The sequence below is a fragment of the Dunckerocampus dactyliophorus genome, chromosome 14 (genome assembly GCF_027744805.1).
Source record: "Dunckerocampus dactyliophorus isolate RoL2022-P2 chromosome 14, RoL_Ddac_1.1, whole genome shotgun sequence".
Classification (NCBI taxonomy): domain Eukaryota; kingdom Metazoa; phylum Chordata; class Actinopteri; order Syngnathiformes; family Syngnathidae; genus Dunckerocampus; species Dunckerocampus dactyliophorus.
In genome coordinates this window covers 25,252,130-25,267,217 of record NC_072832.1, presented here as the reverse complement: position 1 = coordinate 25,267,217, position 15,088 = coordinate 25,252,130, and the positions used below count along the sequence as shown (strand labels likewise).

At 41.0% G+C, this 15,088-nt stretch overlaps 1 protein-coding gene across 3 annotated transcripts in view; it reads left to right on the top strand.

Annotated features, from left to right (window-relative positions):
- The window catches only part of LOC129193918 (pro-neuregulin-3, membrane-bound isoform), a 219,672-nt gene that overhangs the window by 143,635 nt on the left and 60,949 nt on the right, over positions 1-15,088 (top strand). For all 3 annotated transcript variants that reach the window (XM_054798721.1, XM_054798719.1, XM_054798722.1), the window contains exon 2: positions 12,478-12,607. In XM_054798721.1, coding sequence (XP_054654696.1) covers positions 12,478-12,607 — 130 coding nt within the window. The remainder of the gene's footprint in view (positions 1-12,477; positions 12,608-15,088) is intronic.

Sequence of the window (15,088 nt, the reverse complement as noted above, 5' to 3'; positions counted from 1 at the left end):
TGTACTTACATCGTGCCATATCTATACTTACATGTGGAAATTAGCTAAAATGCTAACATGGTCACAGTTAACATGCCAGCATCAAACGTGCCAAGGCTGTCCTATAATGTCCCTACATGATGCTATGTCTGTATTTGCATGTCGGCATGAGTAACTTAGCTGAAATGCTAACAGTTAGCATGCTAACACCTAGCAAGAAAGCACTCTGTGCCGAGGGAGTTCTATAGTGTACCTACATCATGCCATAGCTGAATATACATGTGAGAATTTGTGAAAATGTTAACACGCGAACTGTTAGCATGTTAGCATCAAGAAAAGTAGCTACAATGTTAACATGATAACAGTTAGTATGCTAGCACCGAGCAGGATAGCGCTCTGTACCAAAAGTTACAAGGCAGTTATATAGTGTCTCTACATCATGCCATGTCTGTATTTGCATGTCGACGTGAGTAACGTAGCTAAAATGCTAACAGTTAGCATGACAACACCTAGCAAGAAAGCACTCTGTACCAAAAGTGCCAAGGCAGTTATATAGTGTCCCTACATCATGCCATAGCTGAGTGTGCATGTGAAAATTAGCTAAAATGCTAACACGCTGATGGTTAGCATGCTGGCATCAAAAGTGCCAAAGCTGTCCTGTGGTGTCCTTATATCATGCCACGTCTGTATTTGCATTTAGGCATGAGGAAATTATCTAACATGCTAACACTTAGCATGCTAGCACCTAGCAAGATAGCACTCTGCACCAAAAGTGCCAATGCTGTTGTGTGGCGCCACGCGGGACTTAGCAGTACCAAACAATGCCACGACTGCTTCACGGAAGCACTACTCGACAAGGTGTAAATAAGTATTGCGGGAGCGTGGTCATTTGGTGCCAATCCGCGGCATTTTTTTATCACGAATTGCGTGCCAAGTGTGTAATTTATGCGCCAACAGAACACAAACATTGCACAAAGTAGTCTTCGCGCTTTTCAGCCGCGCCACAAATACATTCATTAATTATGAACGTATTTGTTGTTGCTTTAAATGTAACTCTGCCGCCGCCTTCTTGGCGAGCTCTCTCTGGTAAAAAACAAACACATCTTTGATCGGAATGGGGAATAAAGGTTAAATTGAAAAGTTTTAGAAATTCTGCGTGACGATAATGGTGATGTGTGTTTCCAGAGTTTGAGTAGAAAGCCAGGATGCTAATCATGACTGATGGCGGGATGTTGCGATGTGATGCTGACTTTGTATAAATGAAAGAACACAATTAGGATCCAGCATCAAGCCGCCGCGGGCAGGCAGCATGTATGTGCTGATGAAACAAACAAAGGAAGATGAAACATGACGTCTCATTGCGCTGACTTTTAAAGAAGATTGGAACAAAAAAAACAGAAATGCGCCACACTGACAACAACACCACGGGCCCAACAATCCGATTGGCTGTCAGATTGGTCTTCTGTCTTTTACAGGAAAAGTGCACTTTTTATTCAAACATGAGATCATCTTGCACACAAACACAGATGCTCCACCCTGGTCGGATTCTTTCAAAATTGTCATTTTTAAGGACAAAACCCTAAGTTTGCATGTGGACGACCGGCTAAAACAAATAGAAAAATGGGCTTTTTTAATTTTGCCCATCATTTGTTTGCATGTAGACTGGTCGTACGAGCCCGTACGCCCGTATGTTTTCTTATCTTCAGAAAAATGTCCCTAATTTCCCTTTTTTTCTCTTATTTCATGGAAAATGTCCCTTATTTTCTGTGTCAAATTATCCTTATTTTCCAGATTTTTTTTCTCCCCTCTTATTTATGCATACTTTCCAGAAAACGTCCCTTATTTTGCCTTATTGTCTGGAAATGCTCAATTATTTTCTGGAAAATGCTACAGTATTTACAGCATGTCTAAGTTTATGCTGCACACCGCATAGTGGAGATCCACGCATCCTCGAGGCAGGATGCCACCGGGGTGGATCTCAAACGTGAATGTTTCTTAAAGGGATAGTTCTGATTTTTTGACATCAGCGGTGTAGTCCAGCATCAATATCTCCCCCCCTCCCCCCACTTGGTCTCCTAAGTGGTTGGATTTCGGTGATGAAGAACGTAGGTCCTCTTAGCTGCTGGGAGTTTGCCGTCTCAAAACAACATGCATTCAAAAGAGTAATGAATGAAAATGTCCCCAATCCTTATGGGACATGAAGTCACACGACTTTCTCTTTTCTGTGCGTTCTGAAGAAACAGCTAAAAAAAAAAAAAAAAAGGCCGGTACACCTACTCCGCCAAAAAGCTCCAACCAAACGCCGAAGAGTTTCTGAAAAGCTCCACCCACCTTGGAGTTTTCCAAAAGTTCCATTTTTAAGGACAAAAAAATATTCTTGCATGTGGACAAGAGGCAAAAACACATAGAAAAGTGCATTTTTAGAGGGAAAAAATGCCCTTTTTTTAAAATCTTGCCCATTATCCACAGTCCGTATGTGAAACATGACCACACATCTTTCCCTTTTCTGTTACTGCTAACAATGCACGTAACGGGACACCTGTGAAGCCCTAAAAGAAAAAGCGTTGTATTTACATGACTGGCCTGTACTGCATGTAAAACAAGCTACATTGGTATTGTAGCAGCTAACAGCTAACAGCTAACAGCTAACACGAACAACTGTTTTTGTTGCTGCGTGAAATCAACGCTCCCAGGAAAGTAGTTCCTGTAACGCGTCAAAATACTTGAAGTATTACATATATTCATGAATGGTCAGAGAGTACATCAAACCTTGGTGGAGGCTTTTTAGAGGGCTTTACAGTGGAAATGGGTGTGTCCCATGCCGTGCATTGCTAGCGCCCTCATGCTACTGACTGTTCTACTATCTCTGGGACACACGGAAAAGAGAACGACGTGTCTTCTTGTCTCACGTAAGGATTGTGGAGGATGGGCAAAATTTCAAAAGAGTGAATTTTCCTTGAAAGACGCATTTTTCTGTGCGTTTTAGCCTGTTCTCCACATGCAGTCGTTGGTTTTTGTCCTCAAAAATGGCACTTTTGGGAAACAGCGGCCAGGCTTTGCGTGTGGACGTGCCTGTGCAAGATGATGTCATGTTTTCATAACCTACTGAACAAGTCAACATGAAGTTGCTGACTTCCAGGTGTCGCTTTCATTTGGTTCGCTCCTTCGTGTTTGACATGAGGATGGGGGGGGGGGGGGGGGGGGGGGGGGGGGGGGGGGGGGGGGATGGTGCTCAGACACTGCAGTGGGGGACTCTTCCAAGTTCATCATGGATTGCTGCAGGGGTCTGTTGTTGGACGGGGGCTTTTTGTCCTGAGGCAGCATCATTAGAGTGCACTCCATTTACTTCCATTCAATTTATAGAAATGAAAAACAAGGATAGGTTGTGTGTGTGTGTGTGTGTGTGTGTGTGTGTGTTTATTCACGCCGTGTGAGCTTTAGGCTGTTAGCGGACACATGTGGATGCGTTGCATGCTGTGCAGGCGTCATGCAGCATGTGTCATGTGACCGAGGAGACGGCGCGCTGTCACAGTGAAGGACGAAACGGGGACAGACAGAAGCATTCTGTCTTGGGGAGGACGCGAGGCACTTTGCCGCCACGTCCGCGGTGGCTTTGTCAGCTCCACTTAGGAGTTAGGACACGGGAGGTGCAAGTCCTCGGCCCACAAGTGCGGATGAAGATGCGACCCTTGTCACTAAAGTCCAACATCAACGTTTGGTTCTTGTCTTTGTGCCGTGAGGTCCGCTGCAACAGCTGCGAGCGGAACCGCTAAGACGACGTATGCTAGTAAACCTCAGGCCAGTGGGGAGACCTTATTTGAAAATGACCTTGGAATATTGCGAGTTTATTCTCCTAAAATGTTTTCTCTTCATATTTTGGCTTTGTTCTTGTAAAATTACAGCTCTTTTTTTTATTTTCCAACTATTTCAAGTGTAAATTTTCTTCCCATCATATTTGGACTTTATTGTGAGAACATTAGAACGTTGTCTGCACCCTAATTATCCAAAAATGACAACTTTATTTGTTTGTTGTTTCTCATAACATGGTGGCTTTAAAAGTCTTTTCTTGAACATTTCAACTTTATGCTACGAAAATGGCATTATTTTTCCTCATAACATTACAACGTCATTCTCCTAAAATTGTGACTGTTTTTCTTATGACATTTTTGTTGTTTGTTTATTTTCTTTCCAACTATTTCAACTTTCTTCTTGTAAATTTCCTTTTCGGAATTATGATTTTATTCCCAATAATATTTTGACGTTATTGTTGGAAGATTATAAGGTTTTCTGCAACCTAATTATCCAAAAATGACAACTTTATTTGTTTGTTGTTTCTCATAACATGGGGGCTTTAAAAGTCTTTTCTTGAACATTTCAACTCTCTGCTATTAAAATCATTTTTCCTCATAACATTACGACGTTATTCTTGTAAAATTGTGACTTTTTTTCTCATTAGAATACGACTTTTTTCTCTTAATATTTTGACTTTTTTTATGACATTTTTGTTCTTTGTTTTTTTTTTATTTTCTTTCTATTTCAATTTTCTTCTTGTAAATTTTCTTCCCGTAATTATGATTTTATTCCCATATTTTAATATTTTGATTTTACTGTTGGAACACTAGAACTTTTTCTGCACCCTAATTATCCAAAAATGACAACTTTATTTGTTGGTTGTTTCTCATAATATTATCGCTTTAAAAATCTTTTCTTACGTTATTCTCGTAAAAATGTTCCTTTTTCTCTTAATATTTAGACCTTTTTTCTTATAACATTTTCGTTGTTTTCTTTAAATTTTCCAACTATTTCAACATTGTCCCTGTAAATTTTCTTTTGGTAATTATGATTTTATTTTACCCCGTACCCTTGGGACAACGCTTGATTCTCGTGAGCGTAAAAGGGGTGAGTGGTAGGACGAGCGGTAAAGGGATCGGAATTGGGATAAGATTGGGATTCAGCCGTAGTCTCTCCAACGTTTCCAAAATCAGCGCGTCACACATGCGCCCTGCATGCACCCTGCATGCGCCCTGCATGCGCCCTGCATGCGCCCTGCATGCGCCCTGCATGCGTTTCTTGCATTTGTTTGCATGTAGACCGGTCGCAGGAGCCCGTACGCCCGTATGTTTTCTTATGTTCAGGAAAATTTCCCTAATTTTCTAGAAAAAAAATTCCCTTTTTTTCTCTTATTTCATAAAAAATGTCCCTTATTTTCTGTGTCAAATTACCCTTATTTTCCAGATTTCTTTCCTTCTTATTTGTGCATACTTTTCAGAAAATTCCTCTTTATTTTGCCTTATTGTCTGGAAATGCTCAATTATTTTCTGGAAAATGCTATTTATGCCTAAATTTATGCTGCACACCGCATAGTGGAGATCCACGCATCCTCGAGGCGCGATGCCACCGGGGTGGATTTTGTCTTGTTTTACGGAGCGGGATCTCCTAAGTCCAGTTGTGGTCGTATTTTGGTGATGAAGAACGTAGGTCCTCTTAGCTGCTGGGAGTTTGGCTTCTCAAAACAACTTGCATTCAACATGTCCCTTATTTGTCTCTTATTTACGCGCACTTTTCGGAAAATGTCCCTTATTTTCCCTCACTGTGTGGAAATGTTCAATTATTTCCTGTAAAATGTTGTTTATGTGTAAGATGTGTTGTGTATGGCGGGTAATGTAAAGGTGGCGTATGAAGACTCGGTGGTTCTGGTGGGGTGGTTCTAGTCGAGTGGTTCTTCCCCCACAAGCTGGGTAAACACAAGCGACCCAACGTGACCCATGTGATTGTTCTCCTTTGTTTGCTGGTTTGTCACATGGTGACTTTGCAGCCAATCACTTGTTTGTCGTGCGCGTGCGTGCGTGTGATTAAATTCCAGAGGTGTTTTTGCTCCGGAGATCTACTTCAGTGGCGTGCACTGAGGCACTTTCACACACTTTGCACATTAAAAATGCTAAAAGCAGTCCAACGTACTGTAGGTCAGTACAGTCAAACCTGGTTTCCGGTTTTTGTTTGAGTTGTTTTTTGACGACAACGTTGCCTGGGTTCTCATACATCCTCTCGGCCGTGGTAGAACACTGTGTGGAACAAACGGAAGTGAAGTGGAGGATGCTCCCAGCATTGCTTGGATCACACACACACCAAATCTGCCGATACAGGAATACTACGGTATCCTGAAGCAAACGCAAATGAGAATGCGACACAAACACGTCGCTTTGCCGCATCAACCATAAAACAAAAGGTTCCATCCTGGCCGAGAAAGAAGAAATGAAGAAAGCTAATCCGCAAAAGGTCGAATTGAGGCAAGTGGGCTCTTGGCTAACTGGACCAACAGGACGATCCCAGTCGCCTCCATTCAACCTTTGACCTGGATAACTGAGAATCTATACAGACGAGAAAAGGAAGCGAAGGTCGCTAAAGGGGTAAAAGTCAGAATCTTTTATGCTGCCCATTCCGATACCGTATCGTCCATGAGTGAAATTGGCCAATACCAATACCGATTAAATGGATTAATTGTACATTTTTCTATTTATTTATGCTGAGAAAAGTCAGCACCAGGGATGTCCGGTAATATCGGCCCACAGATATTATCGGCCTGATATTGGCATAAAAATTTAATATTGGTATCTGGTTTTTCCCTATAATGAAAACCTGCTGTATGAAGGCTTATGGGCTCCCATACTTGCCGTCATTCGATTTAGCTAAGTAGCTAAATGGCTGCAACAACCTCATGACCCAGAAACGGAAGTACACTTGATAGATAGATAGATAGATAGATAGATAGATAGATAGATAGATAGATAGATAGATAGATAGATAGATAGATAGATAGATAGATAGATAGATAGATAGATAGATAGATAGATAGATAGATAGATAGATAGATCGGTTATCGGCAAAAAATCGGACATCCCTAGACAGGACAATTCCAAGGTCCCAAAAATAGGTCATAAGTAATACAAAAATGTGTAATTAATGATTTTTTTCAAAAGGGGTTGTTATTTTCCGTTATTGTCTGGGAATGGTTTCTTATCTTCTGGACAATTTCCCTTATTTTCTCTTGGATAATGTCCCTAATTTTCTCATGTTTACTCTTACTTTCCGGAAAATGTTGCATATTTTCTCTTTTTGTCTGGGAATGTTTTCTTATGTTCTGGACAATTTTCAAATTTTCTAGAAAATGTTTCCCTTAGTTTCTCTCATTTGGTGGAAAACGTTGCTTATTTTCTGGAGAAATTTCCCTTATTATCTCTTATTTTATGGAAAATTCCTCTTATTTTTGTTGTTTTTTTTTACTCTTGGGACTCATTCAATGTCTGGCGTGTTGCGTTCAATGGCTGTCAGATCTCCTGCCGTTGTGTCTGTCAATGCGGTGCTGAGACAAGGCTGGCAGGAAGATGAGGTCGTCATGGTTACCAAACGCCGCTGACAGTGATGGACTCCACATGAAGCACAAATGATTGGAAAACTTTGTTGGATAATTGAGATTCATCGTGCTCGGCGCTGTTGAGCGGCGAGCACGGAGGGATGACGGGACGTTTTCGTGTCCGCAATGAGCCGGGGAACCCCGGAAGACGCAAAGCGCGGCTGGATACGAGGGGGTTAAGCTGTCGGCGGCACACACGTGATTTGAGGCTCGCCGCCGCCATCGGTGCCACAGAGCGAGGACAATCGAGTCAGCCTGAAAAGTAATAGCTTCTACTCCACTTAATTAAGAAAGTCATTCTGCTTCCTGTGCAAGCGCTCACACTGTGATGGACCGTGTGTGTGTGTGTGTGCGTGTGTGTGTGTGTGTGTGTGTGCGTGTGTGCGTGTGTGTGTGTCCTGGGTGACATACAACAGCTTGTTAAGTGTGTTGTTTTGTCTCTAAAGGCAACACTTTCTTGTCTGTCCTCCCGGCTGGTTTCCACCTTCCTCATCAAATGATATCAAATGTGCTGATGAAGATGATGGAGAAGAAAGACAAAATGGCGGGGCTTTATTTGCAAACATGACCCGTGTGCGCGGTGCAGGTCACTGCATGTCATGCCTACCTGTCCACGCTCCCGTTTTTTCAACTCACCTTTTTTTTTCTTTTTTTTTGTCTTCCCTAATTTTCTACAAAAATAATCCCTATTTTGTCTTATTTTATAAGTTTCCTTTTTTCCCAAATTTTTTAGAAAATATTTATATTATTTTTTGGAAAATGTCCCTTGTTTTCTGGAAAATTGTCCCTTATTTTCTCTTATATTATGGAAAATGTCCCGTATGTTCTTATATTTACTCTTACTTTCCAGAAAATTTCCCTTATTTTCCATTTTTGTCTGGAATTTTTTTGAAGTTCTGGAAAATTTCCCCTAATTTCCTAGAAAATGTTTCCCTTATTTTCTCTTATTTTATAGAAAATGTCCCTGATTTTCTGGAGAAATGTCCCTTATTTTCTGGAAAGTGTCCCTTATTTTCTCGAAAATATTTTCCTTATTTTTTCTTTATGGAAAATGTCCCTTCTTTCTGGAGAAATTTCCCTTATTTTTCTTATATCTACTCTTTCTTTTTCAGATTTATTTTTTTTATTTTCCATTATTGTCTGGAAATCTTTTCTTATCTTCTGGAAAATGTCCCTAATTTTTCTAGAAAATATTTCCCTTATTTTCTCTTACTTCATGGAAAATGACCCCTATTTTCTGGATAAACGTTCTTTATTATCTTATTATTTTATGGAAAATGTCCCTCTCCTCCCTGAGCTGCCACCTTATCGTGGTGGAAGAGTTTGCGTGTCCCGATGATCCTAGCAGCTCAGGTGTGGGGGGTTTTATGCCCCTGGTAGGGTCACCCACGACAACCAGGTGTTAGGTGAGGGACCAGACAAACAGTGGCTCAATACCTCCTATGATGAATCAAACCAAACAACCACCACGTTTTCCCTTGCCTGAATGCGGGTCACCGGGGCCCCCCTTTAGAGCCAGGCCTGGAGGAGGGGCACAATGACTACGCTCATGGGGCTCGGCCCAGTGGCAGGGGTGTCTTGTTACGCCCCGGCTTGTGGCCTGTATGTTGGAGTTTAACCCGGTGAATCAGAGGGTAGCTTCCCTCCGCCTTTGGGTGGGGGGGACAGGTCCTAGCTGTTGTTTGTGCTGATGCAACAAACAGCAGTTCCGATTACCCGCCCTTTTTGGAGTCTCTAGAGGGAGTACTAGAGTGCTCCCTCAGGGGATTCCCTTGGTTTCTGAAGAAATGTCTTTTATTATCTCTTATTTTTTAAATGGAAAATGACCCTTTTTTGTATTTTCTGGAAAAAGTGCCTAATTGTCTAGAAAAAAAAATCCTTTTTTTTCTTTTACTAATGTTCCTCTTATTTTCTGGAAGATGATTTTTTCCTGATTTTACAAAAGGTTTTTTTTTTAAATAATTTGATGATTTAATATAAATAAGGACAAATATTAAAAAATAAGTAATTTAACCTAAAAATAAAACGAAAAAAGAACAGTGACATGCATGTCCAGTAAGATGAAAATGTGTCTTGGTGGTTCTGGAGGAGGTCCAGTTAGGAAGTGGGTCATGCGTTCCATCTTATTGTCTTGTTCTTCTCCTCTGCTGGTTGCCATGGAAGCAGAGTGAGGTGGCTTCAACAAGCCAGATGACCGACAAGAAGTCCCGATTGTTGTCGGTGCCGCCCGACTTCTGGCCCCACGTGTTTTCCTGCCGCTCACGAGAGACGTTCAGGACGCTCGCTGTGTGTCCCGTCCACGTCTTCCTTATTGGGACTTTTATCTTCTATCTAATAATAGTCAAATGTTAGCTAGTAAAATGTTGGCATGTGAGCGGCGTCTGGATGGAGCCAGCGGCGGGGTGACGACTTTATCCACTTTGGAGACAGACGGCCTCTTACTCGGCGCCATTTATTGGGCGCAGCCTGAGGATGTCTCGCTGTGTGCCATCAGAACCACTTTATGGGTCGGGATGAGCTGACTGACAGATAAGCAGAGGAGGCGGGCCTATCTCTGCTCATCTGTGTGTGTGTGTGTGTGTGTGTGTGTGTGTGTGTGTGTGTGTGTGTGTGTGTGTGTGTGTGACAGAGAGACAGGTAGGAGGTGTGTGAGACGTCGGGGAGCCTTGGCGGTACCGGGCCGAGCATCTGCATTGCAGAGGCTGCTGTGGATTATTAGAGCCTCTGTGCAGCCCCTCAGAGACCTCACGGAAATAGACACACACACACACACACACACACACACACACAATACTGCAGATCTAGTGTATTTGAAGATGGAGCGCTGTTTCATTGTGTACTTGATCTGTGATGCGTGTCGTCCGTCGGTACCGTCATGGTTTGCTTTCCTGTCCTTCTGAAAAGTCTAACCACTGCTTGGACACATGGAAAGTAATCATCATGAGGGAAGAAGGCCGATGCTAATCCATGATTGGGTTTAGTGCAGTGTGTACAGTGGTACATGCAGTACTCTATTACTGTAGTACATACCGTATATGCCAGGTTAGACAGCTTCCCCGGAGGAGCAGAGGCCAGCGTTGGCCGGCGTTGATGTCTTATCGACCCCCGCGTTGCCTTTTCCTACCTCCGTCTTTTCGGTAAATTGGACACTTTTCCTCCTCCGTGATTGATTGACGTCTTCGCCCAGTGAGCGTACAGGGCGTAACGATGGCGGCCGGCGCCCCGGTCGGAAGAGGAAATTGGAACAGACACGTTTTGTTTTGACGCGGGACATCGAGAGGTGGTGTACCTGACGAAGTGGCCGCTACGCAATTATGGCGATCATGTGACCACATGTCAGTGAATGAACGACAAGCTACTGTACTTTATTTATTGATGGATTTGACTGGAATGTCAACAGCGAGGTTTGCATGAATGAATGAATAAATGAATAAATGAATAGTGCTAGTCAGCGTGTGAGAGGATTTACCAAATCGTTTGTGTTTGGGCTTGCTGGACGGTAATCATGTGACCCAGGTCGGGTCTTTTGCGTTGTGGAGATTGCCCCACCCACACACAAGCCTGTCAGTCCCCACCCCTCCCCTCCCTTTTTCCGTATTTTACCCTTCTTTCCCGCCCCAGGAATCTACAAGGGCAATGGTGCAGCGGGCAGGCAGGTCTTCCCACCCCCCAAGATTTTTTTCTTATTTTCTCTTCTGGTATGGAAAAAGGTCATTATTGTCTCCCTTATTTTCTGGATACATTGTCTTTAGTTACCAGAAAATGTCCTTTATTTTTTAGAAAATGTCCCTTTTTCTCTTCCTTTCCAGAAAATCTCCTTTTTCTTAGATTTTTTGGTTATTGTCCCTCTTTTTTTTCTTGTTTTCTGGGAAAAAGTTCCTTATTTTCTGGAAATGTTTTCTGATTTTCACTTACTTTTTAGAAAATGTTCCTTATTTTCTCTTACTTTTGGGAATTGTTAAAATAATTTTCTTAATTTTTTGGAAAAGTGTTCCTGAATTTCTTTTATTTTCTGGAAAATGTCCCTTATTTTCCCTAATTTTATGGGAAATTTTCACTAACTTGCCTTTATTTTCTGGAAATAAATGTTCCTTATTTGATTTTATTTTCCAGAAATTTTCCTTTATTTTCTGTGCAAATTTTCCCTGTTTTCCACAAAATGTTCTTTATTTGTCCTTATTTTCTGGACATTTTTTCTTATTTTCTATTCTTTTCCAGAACATGTTGTATTTGGTTATATTCCCTATTTTTCCCTTGTTTCTGGAGAAAACTTTTGTGCAATATTTCCCTTATTTTCCCTTATTTTCTCTTATCGTTGAAAATCTTCCCTAATTTTCCTTTATTTATTTATTCTTATATTTATTCTTCTTATTCTTATTTATTCTTTTATTTTCCAGAAATTTTCCATTATTTTCCTGAGTTTCTGGAGAAATTTCCCTGATTGTCCACTAAATGTCCTCTATTTTCTCTTATTTTATGGGAAATTTTCCAGGAAAATAAGCACAATTTTATTTTATTTTATAAATTCATTATAGAGTTTTTTTTCCTCTTAGTTTTTCTTACTTTTCAGAAAATAATGTTTCCCTTATTTTTGGCCTTATTTTCCACAATTTCCAATATTTATTGCAAAATGTTCTCGTATTTTACAGAAAATGTTATTTTTGCATGCAAATGCACACACACACACACACACACACACACACACACACACACACACACACACACACACGTGCGCGCGTGCAGTACTGCTCCATGGTGTTGTGGAATTTAAAAAAGAAATGTTGCTGCTCTCGGAGTAAAAACGAATCCTTCAAGCGTTCATCGTCTTCTCCCCGGGGGCCAATCAGACGCCGCCGTTCTATCCTTTGCTCTCTTATCCCCGCCCCCAGCGTGGATCAGTGAGGGAGAAAAAAGCTCATCAAACGACATCGACGTGTAAAAGATGACTTGCTGGAGCTCGTATGTCAGTCAGAAACAACATGGCCGCCGCTCTCGGCCCGCAGCTGCCGTCTTCCTTGTTGTTTTTGTGTATTTCTTTGTGTGTTTGTTTATTGATTGAATTTTATGCGTGTTTGTTTGTGTCGCAGCTTCCCCGACCGTCCCGCCGCTGCACTCGGAGCACTTCAAGCCGTGCCACGACAAGGACTTGGCGTACTGCCTCAACGGGGGCGAGTGCTTCGTCATCGAGACGCTCAGCGGGCCTCACAAGCACTGCAAGTAAGTGACCTCTGACCTCCTCCTCCTTCCTCCGCCCACTCTGGTGAGAAGTGACATGAAAAATACTTCAAACCTTGAAACGTTGGTGAATAAAATACACATTTAGCAAGCGTTTATTGATCTAGGTATTGATCGTTGTTCGTCCCAGTTTTTACAGTTTTTTACACCTGCAGGACATCCACCTGACCCACGTGTGCGTGTGCGTGTGTGTGTGTGTGTGTGTGTGTGTGTGTGTGTGTGTAAGTGCATGTTTACGTGATGGCTCGTATGATATCAGCGGTGTTGGGAGTAACGTGGTTAGAAATAACGTCGTTATTGTTTTCCCGTAACGGGTAATCAAATTAATGTATCTGAAACGTTAGCAATGCCATTTTGTCTTACTTTTCAGAAAATGTCCCTTATTTGTTCTTATTTTCTGGAAAAATGTCCCCTATTCTGCACAAAATATACTTTATTTTTCTTTACATTCTGGGAAATGCCCCTTTTTTCCCAAATTTTCTGTTTTTGGGGGGGGAAATGTTCAGTATTCTCCCTTATTTTCTGGATACATTTCCCTGAATTTCCACAAAATGTCCCTTATGTTTCATGACTTTTTGGAAAATGTCCCTTATTTGTTTTTTTTTTTCAGAAAATGTTCCTTAATTTCCTGCAAATGTTCCAGATTTTTGTTAAGTTTTTCTGGGAAATGTTCATAATTCTCCCTTATTTTATGGATAAATTTCCCTTGCGTTCCGCAAAATGTCCCTTATTTTCCCTCATTTTCTCGAAAATGTCCTTTATTTTCGCTTACTTTTTAGAAAATGTTCCTTATTTTCTCTTATTTTTGAAAAATGTCCAAGTTTTCCTATTTTTTTCTGGAAAAGCATTCCTTATTTTCTTATATTTCCCTGAAAATGTACCCTATTTTCCTTTATTTTCTGGAGAAATGTCCCCTATTTTCCACAAAATGACCTTTATTTTTCCTTACTTTGTGGAAAATGTCCTTTATTTTTTTTTCATTTTCCAGAAAATTGTCCTCATTGTCCTGCAAATTTCCCATATTTGCTCCTATTTTTTGGGAAAATGTTCATTATTCTCCCTTATTTTCTGGAGAAATTTCCCTTGTTTTCCACAAAATGTCCTTTATTTTTCCTTATTTACTGGAAATTTCCCTTATTATCACTTACTTTTTAGAAAATATGCCTTATTTTCTCTTATTTTGGGGAAATTTTTCCTCATTTTCTTGAAAAGTGTTTCTTAATTTCTTATATTTCCCTGAAAATGTCCCTTAGTTTTCCTTTTGTTCTGGAGAAATTTCCCCTATTTTCCACAAAATGTCCTTCATTTTTCCTTATTTTCTGGAAAATGTCCTTATTTTCCCTTATTTTTTGGAAATGTTGGAAATCGTTCACTACTACTAGAACACAGGAAGCTACATAGCTAGTCAACAAGAGCTCTCAGGACAACAGAGCCCCTAGAGTTTTGGTAGAGAATTGCAAGTTAAGATTTTTTGACATATTTGAAGGTTTTTAAAAGTAACTACTTTCCTCAGTAACTAATTACTTTCATGAAGCAACTATAAGTAAGTAATTGCCCCAACACTGCGATGTTATTGTGGTCCTCCGTGTTTTTGGATGATTTGTGATTTCCCTCTTATCTTTCCCTTTATTTGGACAAACACACGTTTGACTTGACGTCGGGCAACCTTCAAATGTCCCGTCCCCGCCAGGCTCATCGTTCTTGCTTCCAAAACAAAGATTCCTCGTTTGAATTTGAAAACACAGACGTGGAGGATCGGGCGGGGGGTTAAGCGTGCACGCTTGTGCATGCAGCCCACGTGCGCTTGACTTCAAAGTCAGTCTTGTTTTATTCCCGCTTTAATCCAAACCTGAAGTCAACCAAAGTCCACGTCTGCACCGTGTTTGTGAGTCTCGTCGCCACGGTGACATCATTTTGTGACAAGTGCAGACGCTTGCACGGCGAGCGCCGACGCCGCGTCCGCTCATCTCAACGTCAACGCAGCAGCAGTATTTTATATGCTAATATATGCAGCTGTAGTACTTCATGTCTGCAAATACAAGTATAGTACTTCATGTCTTCATGTCTGCAAATACAAGTATAGTACTTCATGTCTTCATGTCTGCAAATACAAGTATAGTATTTCATGTCTTCATGTCTGCAAATACAAGTATAGTATTTCATGTCTTCATGTCTGCAAATACAAGTATAGTACTTCATGTCTTCATGTCTGCAAATACAAGTATACTGTAGTACTTCATGTCTTCATGTCTGCAAATACACGTATAGTACTTCATGTCTGCAAATACAAGTATACTACTTCATGTCTTCATGTCTGCAAATACAAGTATAGTACTTCACATTTGGAAATGCAAGTATAGTACTTCATGTCTGCAAATACAAGTATACTACTTCATGTCTTCATGTCTGCAAATACAAGTATAGTACTTCATGTCTGCAAATACAAGTATAGTACTTCACGTT